This window comes from Episyrphus balteatus, chromosome 3 (genome assembly GCF_945859705.1).
Source record: "Episyrphus balteatus chromosome 3, idEpiBalt1.1, whole genome shotgun sequence".
NCBI lineage: Eukaryota > Metazoa > Arthropoda > Insecta > Diptera > Syrphidae > Episyrphus > Episyrphus balteatus.
In genome coordinates, this window is record NC_079136.1 from 96,375,844 (window position 1) to 96,388,773 (window position 12,930).

General features: G+C 30.5%; 2 protein-coding genes across 7 annotated transcripts in view; both read left to right on the forward strand.

The window, feature by feature from the left end:
• Positions 1-12,930, forward strand: part of LOC129914753 (furin-like protease 1) — a 354,485-nt gene that overhangs the window by 242,074 nt on the left and 99,481 nt on the right. The window lies entirely within an intron of this gene.
• LOC129914755 (carboxypeptidase N subunit 2) lies at positions 2,921-5,755 on the forward strand. The gene has a single exon (XM_055994120.1). It carries the CDS (start codon positions 4,158-4,160, stop codon positions 5,538-5,540), a length of 1,383 nt encoding a protein of 460 aa, XP_055850095.1. The 5' UTR covers positions 2,921-4,157; the 3' UTR covers positions 5,541-5,755.

Below are 12,930 nucleotides of genomic sequence, written 5' to 3' on the forward strand. Positions count from 1 at the left end.
GACGAAGTCACATGTAGTCTTTTTGTCTGGTGTTGAAAACCTTACGCATTTGAGCTTCACATTTTTTACCTATCCCCGCCTTTTAAAAATTGTTTGCACAGTCCTGTTAATGTCTCTATTGTACAAAGCAAAAAAAACCATCCTTCATAAATTATTATTATACAGTTTGTTTTTGAAACAAAATAAGATTATACAATCTCTATTCTTTGAATACCTAAAGCAACAAAGTTAATACGAAAGGCGACGACGCTTACCATCCACACCAAATACGATTATAAAATTGGAAATTTGATAAAAGTAAAAAGTTGTCGTAAATCGCATTGAACAGGTGAGGTTTTTTAGCGCATAAAGTTTTGCCAAAGAATAATAAAGATAGATGGTAAATAAAGTTTTCTTCTTTTAAGCTTGAAAATAAAACACTTTCGGGCAGGCAAGTGTAAAGCGCAAGTTTTTGCGGTGTGTATTTATTTGGGGGAAGAAAATTAATCACTTGAACTTAGTATAATTAAAACTTTAAGCGATGTTAAGAGATTGTGATTATTACAAAACACAAGGTGGAAAAAAGTTAGTAGATACATGAAAGTTGTCTCATGTGGCAATTTAAAATAAAATCTTAAATATACTTGAGATGTTGAGGAAAAAGTTCTTTAAGTTTAAGTGGATGCGGGTAACCTATTATGAACCAACATTATAAGTAACTTAATCGGAAGGAAGTTTTATAAGTGTTCGAAGTAGGAACGTTATCCAGATTTTTCTTAGTATTTTGAACGGAGAAATGGGAGAAAATCCTTAGCTAGAGAGAGAAGAAATGAGAAAAAATCAAAAAAGCCAGAAACAGGTTAAAGATAAATCTACCATTCAAAAACCTCGATATTCTTCACGCTGGATTTTCGATAGCTATTTAGATCAACCAAATATCAAAAGAAAATAAAAATGCCGCGTTTTGAAAATTTGACAAAAATCGGATCAATATTTGTTCTTATGTATTTGTACTTTGATAGTTTCTCATCTGGTTTTCTACATAGGACACGCAATCACCAGAGGTTCTGAAGTTGCCGTCAGTTTTTTTTATTATTGCGTGCAAAGTGTAGAAAACAAGATGACAAGCTACCAAAGAAATATTATACAATCTGGACAAAGTAAAACCTTTGGTTCCTTAAAGAAAACAAGAGAACTCTTGTAATCAAGAAAGTATCCTTTTCAGATAGAAACTGAGAGTGTTTAAAAAAAAAACTAGCGGTTGAGTCTAAATTGCTTGTAAGAGTATCGAAGGTCGAGAGTTGCGACATCATTTACCGGGTTGGAGAAAACATCAAGAATAGTTGCTTTGTTGTAGAGCCACTTATTGCTAGGTCTTCCCTTTGCTTTCTATTGTATTGCATCCCAGTGAGAAATGCAAGATCTTTGCCTCGAAGATTACGAGATTCTTCATGTAAGTCTAAGATGGCAAGAACCAAATTGAGAAGACGTAGTCCTATACAAATTGAGAAGACGTAGTCTCTTGGCTGGGATCGTTGGCAAGGTGCTTCTTCAATGCTTGGCTAAATGCCATTTTCCTGATCCTATTCGTCTAGAGTTCATAAGTTCCGTTTTGCTAAAGTTTATATTAAGGCCCCAACGCACGCCGCTGCACATAGGAGTACAAAGCGGATGGTAAATATACAGGGGCTCATATGATGCACTTCTTTTTTTTTGTGGCAAATTGTGTGGAGTGACAAAACAAGTTCAAAGTCAGTTGTTTATTTTTTTAATTTTTTTTTTTTTAATTTGTGGTGATTTGGTGAGCATTGTTAGGAGATTGATTGTGAGCGAGTGTGCTTTTAAATAAACATAAAATTTTCATATGAAATTTCATAAATTTTTTTTAGTTTTTCTTATCACGAGCTTTTTTAAAATTTTTCAATTTATTTACATAAATTGTAATTTCATTGCATAAATTGTAATTTCTAGCAAAAATAAATTGTTTTACATACTTCAAAAAATAATTTTTTAATCGAAATAGGTACTCCTATGTGCGCTGATGAGCATCCATTCATCTAAAACCTACTATTAAGGATAAAAACTTGGTACCTATATGTCAGCGAATCATCGGTTTTAAGGATGATTTTTGCAATATCAGGGTACCTAGGTGTTGCCGAGGTGTAGATATTGCAGAGTTTTGATCCTTGTACAACTCCGATTCGTTGTTGATTAACAGCTTTCGATTTGAACGTAAAACGAACCAATAACGAAAGAAATTGAAACCAAATACTGTCGAAATCTTTTTCGATATCAAGAAAGCATTTAATAGTGACCTTATGAGTGTTCAACAAGAGAGCCATATTATCCTGCCGTTTAAAAAGATGTTGGATAATAAAGTGCTCGTCCAGAAAACTGCAAAAGCTTTTGTATTAAGAAAGTTTTCAGCCTTCGAAATAGAAGTTCTTCCAATATTTTTGCTGAGGTTGCAGACAAGGAAAATCGACTTAGATCCCTGAAACATCGTTGTTGTTGTTTGTCTTCGAAAGAGCCACAATTTTTTAGAAGTTCCTATTTGTTAGAGAAATAGCAGTTGTTAATAAAGTTATTGAGGAATATAGAAAAAATGACTGGGGTAATTTTTTTTTTACACAGAAATTGGAAATCTTCTCAGGCCCTGCTGAGTTCTTCGGGTGGCTCTTGTGAATGATGTTTTTGATTTCCCTAGCTAGATTTTTTACACTGAACTTAAAAATTTCTAGATACGATTCCGTTTTCTGAAAAAATAATCCTGCTTTATCTAGGAACTTAAGAAGCATTTTTGGATTAAATTGAAAATTGTCCTTAAAATTGTGCGGATCTTTTGGTTTACGTAAAAGTCGTTAAGGCCGGTGCCATTCTCTGAGTTTTCTTTCAATTCTTTATTGATGTCTTTCCTAATTTGGTTTTAGGTAGATGATCTGGTGTTAAAAATTTATGGACAACTAAAAAACTGCAAGATCTGAGTCATTGATTAGGAACCCATTTATTTCCCATTCGTTGCATTAATTGCATTTATAAAAACCAACAGTTATGTTCTAGTACGTAATTTCACCTACCTCATAATTTACAAATGTTCATTCTGTCTGCAAGTTGCCCTTTCATTTCAACCCTCCCAAATAAACAGTTTATTTATATCTCTATTAAAATTTATTTTTATACCAATTTCAACACTAACACCAGTTAAATCATTACCATCAACACCGTTGAAATTGATGCCAATAACAAACCATTTCCTCAATGCTAATTCTCCATTTCAATATTCATTCAGCACATTGTATTATTAATCCCCTCTGGGGTATTAACATTTCATTATGCACAACATCAACTATAATAATAGCAAGTCTAGTAACAAAACAAAACGACAAGCGACTCGTTCCCCACTAAATCATCATCAACCAAGCCATGTGCGACTTTTTTTTTCATTTGTTATCCATGCAACTTGACTTAATCTGATGCAGAAACTAAGAACATTCATATAAACATAGACTTGATAGAGCTTAGTTAAAATTGGCACGCAATTAGCGTGTCGCCAATCAACATTATTGCATGATGTGTAAATCATTGATGAAAGCAATCACGCATCATATAAATCCAAACAGATAAAATGTGATTCAACGCAGTGGCGGCGCCAATCCCACTACTGACATCAATTTTATTATTGCCAACTATAATATGTTTCAATTATACAAATTTAGTTTCAATATTGAGGCATCATCTGCCTTCACTTTATATGCGGATTGTTCTTTTTTCCCACTAAAAAAAAAATAGAATTGAATTGATGACCAATTAAGATCTATGGTAATCGAAACCAGTAAATCACTATCAGAGCCCACTCTGATGCAAACAGTGGATTAGCCAGCCACAAGTGATGCCATGATGATGCTGAATTGCTGAACAACGCCAAATAAAATTAATTTCAATCAAATGCGACGAATTTATGCAGAAAAAAAACGCGTAAAGGGATGTTGCTGTCTCACTTGGATTTGACTCTCCCCCAGCATTCATCCGGACTGATCCGGACCATTCAACGCTCCCCCTTTCATATTGTAATTGTTAATTTCCCTCCGTCTTGTGTCAGAAATCTGTGCAAATCCATCTGACAACATCCCATCATAATTCAGTTCAATTCCATTTTCAATGGCATTCGCGTCGAAACAATGAAATCGTCCGCATTTGTTATTCTCATTTTCGCAATATGTTCGTCAGTCAACAGCGGTCAACTGAAACGAGTCTGGATGCAGGATCACTGTACCAGTGGTTTGTGCCAAGGAGTCACAATCTCCCGCGATGACTATGTCATCCTGTCAAACACACCCATCACCAAGCAGATAATTTTGACATTTGTCAATTCGACAATTGCCAAAATACCCCACCTCATGTTTGACACATTTCCTGACCTTCAAATTCTTCGAATGGACAACTGTTCGGTGGAGACATTCGAGAAACCACAATTCGAAGGTGCCAGCAATTTGATGGGACTATTTCTGGCCAACAATCAAATACGAGACATCCCCAAGAATATATTCCTCGGTGCAGACAATCTGAATACCCTGTCACTAGCTGGCAATCAACTGCGACATTTGCAAAATCAAAGTTTCAACGCCCTAAAGGAGCTCAAGTCATTGGATTTGTCACACAATAAACTTGAAAATCTTCCTCCTGGTGTATTCTCACCCATGCGAAAGCTGATGGAACTTAATTTGTCAAACAACCAACTGACAGCCATGCCGGAACGAATATTCGAAAAGACACCCAATCTGACCAAAGTCCATTTGTCATATAACAAATTCTTAAAATTCGAATCGGAATACTTCAAAAACCATCCGAAACTTTCACTACTTGACATCTCTGGTAATCCCCTAGTTGATACGACTATCAACTTTGACGTTTTAGACACTTTGCTAGCAAACGATTGTGAATTGCATAAACTAACAATTTACGGCTATGTTAAGGAGGTAGAATTGCGAAATAATTCACTGCAGGACATACCGAATTTCCCGAATGCAGCGAATGTCACCGTTTTGGATTTGTCAATCAATCCGATTGCAAGTCTCGAGGCAACATCTCTGCGACGCTACATTGGATTAGCTAAACTGAATTTTAGCCGAACGAAAATCCATGATTTTCCCGAGGGTGTTTTCAAGAAACAAACCAAACTCAAAGTATTGGATATTTCGAATAATTCACTGTATAATTTGAAAGTTAGCGTATTTGACAACTTGAAGGCATTGCAGTATTTCTATTTTCATCAGAATAATTGGAATTGTGATTTTTTGCAATTGTTGATGAATTCGTATGTGAAGCGACGGGAAATTGTATTTGCTGAAGATGACTTGGAACCGGATAAGGTTGATGATTATGTGGATGGGGTGGCGTGTTGGTATGAGAGTAGTCGAACGTCGAAGAAGTGTTCGGAAGATGGGGAATCGGTGTTGGAATTGGCTATAATACGAAATGATATAAAAGCTTTTGTTGAGACTGTGGATAAGAAGTTTGTGAAGATATTTCGTTTGTTAGATGAGATTAAGAGTAAAGTGTAAAAATGAAAAAGTGATACTTTTAATAAAAAAAAAAAAATAATTATAAAATGAAATGGAATTTTTTTTTATTATGAGTTACGAGTTAAATGCTTCAAGAAAGGTTTTAAATTTCTGTGGATTTGCTATTTTGTGTAAACTTTGAATTACACGAGGGTTTGAAGAAAAAAAAAATTCAAAAAGAGATATAAAATTAGAGTTTTGAGTGTGTTTGCTGTTTTATAAATTACACTGAAAATATTATTATTCTTAAAAACTATGAATCTCGTTCATAAACCGAAATTCATAAATTTTTAAGAAATATTCATTAAATTTAAGCACGAATTCTTAAAAAAATTTTGTTTTTTTAAGAACAATTCATAAAATTTAAGAATCACTTTTCATAAAAATTTTCCTATGGAAAGTATTTGTATGAATTTTTTTCAAGAACAAATACGAAGGCTTATGAATAAATTCATATGCTTCTAGCTCCAATTTGAAAGAATACTTTGCTGAATCTTAGAATCTGGACATACTTTTATGAACGAAATTCACTATTATTTTAAATTCAGTTGTATTTTGAGTTAAAATATTTTTAAAATTAATTTTGTTTCCCTTCTAAAATTGAAAAAATCAATTTTCAAAATTACATTTGTAAAAAGTTCATAAATTTTTTGTTTTTAAGTATTTTTTCTTTAAATGAATGAATTTTTTCTTAAAATGAATGTATTATTTCATTAATCGAAAAATAACGAATATTTTACCGTTATGCTGTATTCGGTATTAAGAACTTATTCTTAAAATTTAAGAATCTGTTCATACTTTTTAAGTTCGAAATTCATATTTTTCCAAAGTTGATGAATTAATTCATTAAATTGTATGAAAGTATACACATAATTTATGAAAAAATTCTTACGTTTTGAGTGTTTAAGTATTTTTTCTTAAAATCTATGTATTTTTTCATAAATCTAGAAAATAATAACTGTTGTTCTGAATCTATGCCTCAGAAAGATTTCTCTGAGGATTTAGTTAAAAATCTGATATTCAAAGTGGACGCTCGTTGCCAAAACAAGTTATAAAAGTTTGTGAATAAAAAACAATATTTTGAAAAGTATAAGACATTTTAACAGTGTAAAATATTATTGGTTCCCGTTGCCTCTTTCCCATATACTCAGATAAGTATAAAAACATAATAACTGTTAAATATTTCTTTCTTTTATTAAATATATTTAAATTTTTTTTATAGGTACATATTTAAAAATTGAAAATCGTAATTTAGATATTTTTTTGAACCGGCTAAAGGGGAAAAATCAACACAAAATAAAAACCATATTAAAGGCGATTCTCAACAAATCCTGTACACTTGAAATTGTCATTGCAAAATAAAGCAAACACATCATGTTCGCAAAAAATATAATTTAGTAAGTGTTGCATTTTATTTTATTTCTCGAAATATATAAATTTTTTTTTAACTTAATATTATCAACATTTCTCAAACTATTCTATAAGATGTAGGTACCTAAATTCTTTATATTTTGATCTTTCCCCAACTTATTCAATTTTGTACTGTTTTTTGTTCAGCTCCAGAGCCTAATGCTGCCGATTACAATAAGGTAAAGTTAATTTTAACTTCTATTTCATTTTTTAAACTAAATAGTACGTAGTCATTTTTCTAATATAAACTTTTTCTATCTTTCCAGATGATGCATCCATTAAAAAACAAAAACTAGTGTAAAAATTAAATTTATAGTGAAATGTATTGTGAAAGTGAGCAATAAAACATTTTTATAATGTTTAAATTTAATAATTTGTTTTATTTTTAAAAATAATTTTCATTTTTTTGTTTTAGATTTTGGGTTGTTTTCTGTTGCTGTTTGAAAACTTTTTTAGGAACAAATTAAAGGCTTGGAGAAGTAATGTATTATATGCATTTATATAAATAAATGCATAAATTTTAATGAAAAGTGTATTATATTTTATGAAAACAATCATAAAACTTTAAGAAAAATTCATAGTTTTTATGATTTTTTTCATAAAATTTAAGCAACATTTCATTTAAATTTTTACGAAATTTATGAAAAAAATCATACAGTTTAAGAAATATTCTTAAAATGTAAGAAGCTTTTCTTAAAATCTAAGAAACTTTTCTTAAACATGTTCAAAAAATTTCTAATTCGTTTATGAACAGAATTCCTTAAAATTTAAGAACTTATTCTTAATTTTTAAGAAAGATTCATTCCCTTATGAATTTGTTCATAAAAAGATTCTTAAATTTAATGAATTTGTACATTGGCTCATTTGCCATGAATTCTTACATTAATTCAATGTACAAATTCATTAATTTTATGTACCTTTTTGGTTCAGTGTAAGAGTATGATTACTAGTCAGTGAACGAGCAAGACGCTTTGAATTATTCTTCATTTGTCAAGTTACGATTTGTAGTTTAGAAATTATGATGGAATAGATGACCAAACATGAAGACTAACCACAAACCCACAGAGAAAAATAGACCACATAAAATATAGAACAAAAACAATACGATTTCTCTAGATGGTTTTCATCCAAGAAGGAAACCTGAAGAACCAACCTGCTATATAAATATTGATCGTGATTTTTGTTGTAGTGCCTAGTTTAAAAAAAAAAAAAATGAACTTTTCACTCAAATTTTAAAAAGATTTTCTATATAAAAATAATTAGAAATCTCCTTAAAAAATAAAACCTTCTTAATCGTTGATTTTAATAAGATTTTCTTATAAAACATATAAGCAATCTGTAAGTTTTTAGGTGGTCATGTTTTTCTCAGTGCCCGATTTGTTTAAGAAAGTTATTATTAATGGTACTTGACATAGAAGCGTTTTCTTGATGTCTGACTGCCTCCGACCGATTTCAGTGAATATTTTTGTACGAAAACGTTTTATTTTAGAAAAACTCTTTTAAAAAAAATAGGGCTCTAACGAGTTTTAAAAACAATTTTCTAAAAACGTTTTTAAACAGAAAAAATTTTATGCCATACTTCGTTTTGTAACACTAATTTTATATTATTCGTTGAGTGTTTTTAAATTTTTAAATTTCTGAAGCAAATCTTTTATGAATTTTAAAAAGTTTAATTAATAAAAGCAACTTTTAACATAAAAGCAAGCCATGTATTTTATTTTTAGTACCGTTTATTAAGCTTGAATACAAGTAAAAACTAAAATTTTGCATAAACTAATTTTATGATTTTTAAAAAAGTTGTGATTTTTTTTAATTAAATTTTTTCAAAAATGGGCATTGTTTTTTTGGAAAATTCAGTTTAAGGTGTTGATTGATATTGCTAAATAAGTCATATTTAATTTTTTTTCCAAAGTTATTATAAAAAATTTGTTTTAAAAAACGGCTCTAACGATTTTGAATTTTTTTTATTTAAAAATGCATGTTTATAAAAGAAATCAAATTGCTTGTAGTTGGGCCGCCCCACAGTGGTGCCATTCTTCGTTTTTGCCGACAAAATTCATTTGCCCGGCCATTTCTGGACGAAAAGTCATGAAATTTGGTACACTGAATGATTTTAGTATGGAGAATACGAAAAGGCTTTTTTTTATTCAAAATGGCGGCTCCAAAATGGCGGAAAGAATGAGCGTTAAAATAGAATTTTCATTTTCAAACAGTATATAAGCTAGAAATTGGGCTAAATTCATGTCAAAAAGTTGTTAGATTTAAGATTTAGGACTCATAGATTAATATTCATTACAAAAAATCAAAAAATTTGAAAACAAAGTCCAGAAAATGCCAATTTAGTAAAACACATTTTAAGACCTCTAATTACGCTATTTCATGGATTTTTTTTTAATTTATCACAATTTTGAGATCTCTTCTATTTATGTTTCATAAGAAAATTGAAAATATTGGGGTTATATGGTTGCCAACTATGTTTTTAAGTAAATATAAGAAAACATGATATAATGAAAAGTTTCAATGTTCAATAAAACTGAGAATTTAATTTTTCCGTAAACCAAAATATACTTTTCTAATAGATTTTAGCGTTTTAAATTCAAATCCGGAGTCAAAAAAAATCTATGACGTCAAGTTTCGAAGATATAAATTAATTTTGATCTGCTTATATCTCAAAAACGTGACGTCATAGGTTTTTTTTGACTCCGGATTTGAATTTAAAACGCTAAAATCTATTAGAAAAGTATATTTTGGTTTACGGAAAAATTAAATTCTCAGTTTTATTGAACATTGAAACTTTTCATTATATCATGTTTTCTTATATTTACTTAAAAACATAGTTGGCAACCATATAACCCCAATATTTTCAATTTTCTTATGAAACATAAATGAAGAGATCTCAAAATTGTGATAAATTAAAAAAAAATCCATGAAATAGCGTAATTAGAGGTCTTAAAATGTGTTTTACTAAATTGGCATTTTCTGGACTTTGTTTTCAAATTTTTTGATTTTTTGTAATGAATATTAATCTATGAGTCCTAAATCTTAAATCTAACAACTTTTTGACATGAATTTAGCCCAATTTCTAGCTTATATACTGTTTGAAAATGAAAATTCTATTTAAACGCTCATTCTTTCCGCCATTTTGGAGCCGCCATTTTGAATAAAAAAAAGTTGGCAGCCTTTTCGTATTCTCCATACTAAAATCATTCAGTGTACCAAATTTCATGACTTTTCGTCCAGAAATGGCCGGGCAAATGAATTTTGTCGGCAAAAACGAAGAATGGCACCACTGTGCGCCCTAATATTTTATATTTTTCATAAAGTAAATACATATAATTAATTTTAAATAAAATCCAGAGGTAAAGAAAAAAGCAAATGGATGAGAAATCAGCTTATCATTTAGGGTAGGTATTTTATTCCAATGCTTTCATCAATTTGTATTCAAAACCAGACGCAAAAATGTCTTTTACTTTTTAAGAAAAATAACAAAAAGCTTCCTTTGACTTAAAATCACGTTTTCTTAAGTATTTGCGTATGCAATTGACGCATAATTTTCCGAAGAATTCGAATATTGTATGTATTTACAATTTTTATGAGACTGTTTTGCGAACACCTTTTTTGCAAAATCGTTAATTTTTAAATTTTGACCTGCCAAATTCGCACCCGTGTGCCGACAGAGTGTTAAATATACCAGAAATAAATTTATTTTGCGCTTGTTTTTTCATTTAATTTAAGTGCTCATATATCTAGCAACTGTAATTGTTATCATACTCGGTATAAATTGACCCCATACCCGTGCGGTATCTGGGTTAGAAAGAGGTGTGGGATAGTTAAATTTACGTATACAAAATCTTGTGTAGTAATCAAAACACAAACGGAATATTGAATAACAAAAAAACTAATGGAGCCACAAAATCGAGGTTTTTGGATTTCGTCTAAGTCTAGGTTACTTCAAATTTCTGCAAAAAAAAATTTTTGAATTTCGCATTTTTTTGGATTTTGAAAAGTTACTTTTGAGCAAAATTTTCAAAACAAAATCTTAAATATTTTAAAAATGGTTTGAGCTAAAAAATTTGGGTTTATATCAAAAATAATGTAATCAAAAGCTACAATTAATGGCAAAAGAAAAAACATAGAAAAAGTGATTTTTTTTTTTAAATGCCTCCACTGGCCTGGTCAAACCGGAAGTGCACATCTGAAACTTTAAGTTGAGATAAAAAATTACTGCATTGAGCTACAAAATTAATTTTTGTAGCAACAAATTAGCATTTAATTAGCTACAATTTTGGGCATCAAAAAAATGTTAATTTTCCTACTTTCGTCCGCTAACTTCAATCTTATTTTAGCTGAACTTTGAATATACAAAAAAACTGTTGAGGCTACAAAAACCAAGTTTATGGAATTGAAAAGCATTTAAAAAGCTACAAAATTGGTTTGAGCAACAAATTAAGATTTAATTAGCTACAATTAATGAGATCAATTTTTTTTTTATTCCGCCACAAAGTGTCCGCCAAAGTAAGGAACATGAAAAAAGTCATAATCCAGTCGAAATATAGTTGTCTTGAAATACATAATTTACGATCTAGTTTTTGCCTATAAATGGGAGAAAAAAAATCTACGAAAATTTGGCGACTATTAGTAAAAGTTCTAGCTAACTAAAAATGAGCTTCAAATTCCTAAATAGTGTCTCAATTTTGTTTGGAAAAGATTCTTAAAGTCGTTATATAAATATATTTCATTTAATATAGAATCATTTATCATCTCATTTTTTCAACACCTTTATTTGGCATGCCATAATTTAAATCGAACAAGATAAAAGTATCTGCGGCAACAAATCAATTTTCTTTTTTTGGAATCCTAATTTTCTGTCTAAATAAATATTTATCGACCTGCATTTTATCTTGGCCGAAACCTCATTTCTTTCAAACGTGTCGAAAATAAAAAAAAAAATTACCACAATTTATGGTTTATTTCAAAAATTCACCTTTAGGTTTAAATCCGATAAATTTATACAAGAAATGAGTTTCTCAGACGTGCCTTAGCCCAAGTTTTTTTTTTATATATTTTTATTTTTTGCAATCTCATTGCTGCTGTAAGATATTTCCCATTGCATCGCGGCCAGATGCATCTTCTCTATGGGAAATGTTTTGTGATGGTATTTTGTTTGAATATTTGAAGAAGTTATCTAGAGCTCGTAGAGTGCAGCAGCCTTCACAAAACAAGGAAATAAAAATAAAAATGCAAACTTCATCTCTTCCAAGGAGAGTAAAAACTTCAAAGTCCTTTTGTGGAGAGAGATAGATAGAGAAAAAATAAAAATTGAAATAAAAAATCTACATACCTACCTACAACACATCTGTGTATAAGTATAAGGACGATCTCAACAGGTAATAAAATTCCTACATTCTTTCAGTTGCTCCTCGTAGTTTTGTATGAAATAAATGTTCCACCTTCACCCCTGAACTGCTGCCCCCTCTGATGTCATTCTTTTACGTAAACTATTCTAGCACGTATTATGTGTATGTATGTATGAAATGCGGTAGCTATACCAACAACATAGAGATCTCCTCTTTGAAATGAATTTGATGGTGTCCTTCGCTCCGTCCATTGTTGTTGTTGCTGGTGTTATTGTTGTTGTTGCCGTAGACTTCGTCGTCGTTGTGCCTCGTCGCATTCTCATATCGCGGAAAACCAATAAAATCCAGAGGAAAACTTCACCCTTTCGTTTGGTGCAATTTAACGGTGTGTAAGAGTGCGAAAAGTCACATTTACACTATGGGCACGTTTATGTAATGTAAGTGTGTGTGTGTTTGTGTTTTTTATCCTTGGAGCAAGGCAAAGAGTGCTTCTGTTCTGTAACTATAAAGATCTACCAGAAGGCAGGTGTTTATTTGTAAACTTGCGATATATTAAATTTTGAAATTTTATTTTATTTTCTCACTTTTGTTACCCCCCTCAACTCCCCTGTTTTGCTGTTGCC

Excerpts from the sequence above, each read along its gene's own strand:
- LOC129914755 (XM_055994120.1), top strand. The coding sequence starts at position 4,158 with ATGAAATCGTCCGCATTTGTTATTCTCATTTTCGCAATATGTTCGTCA.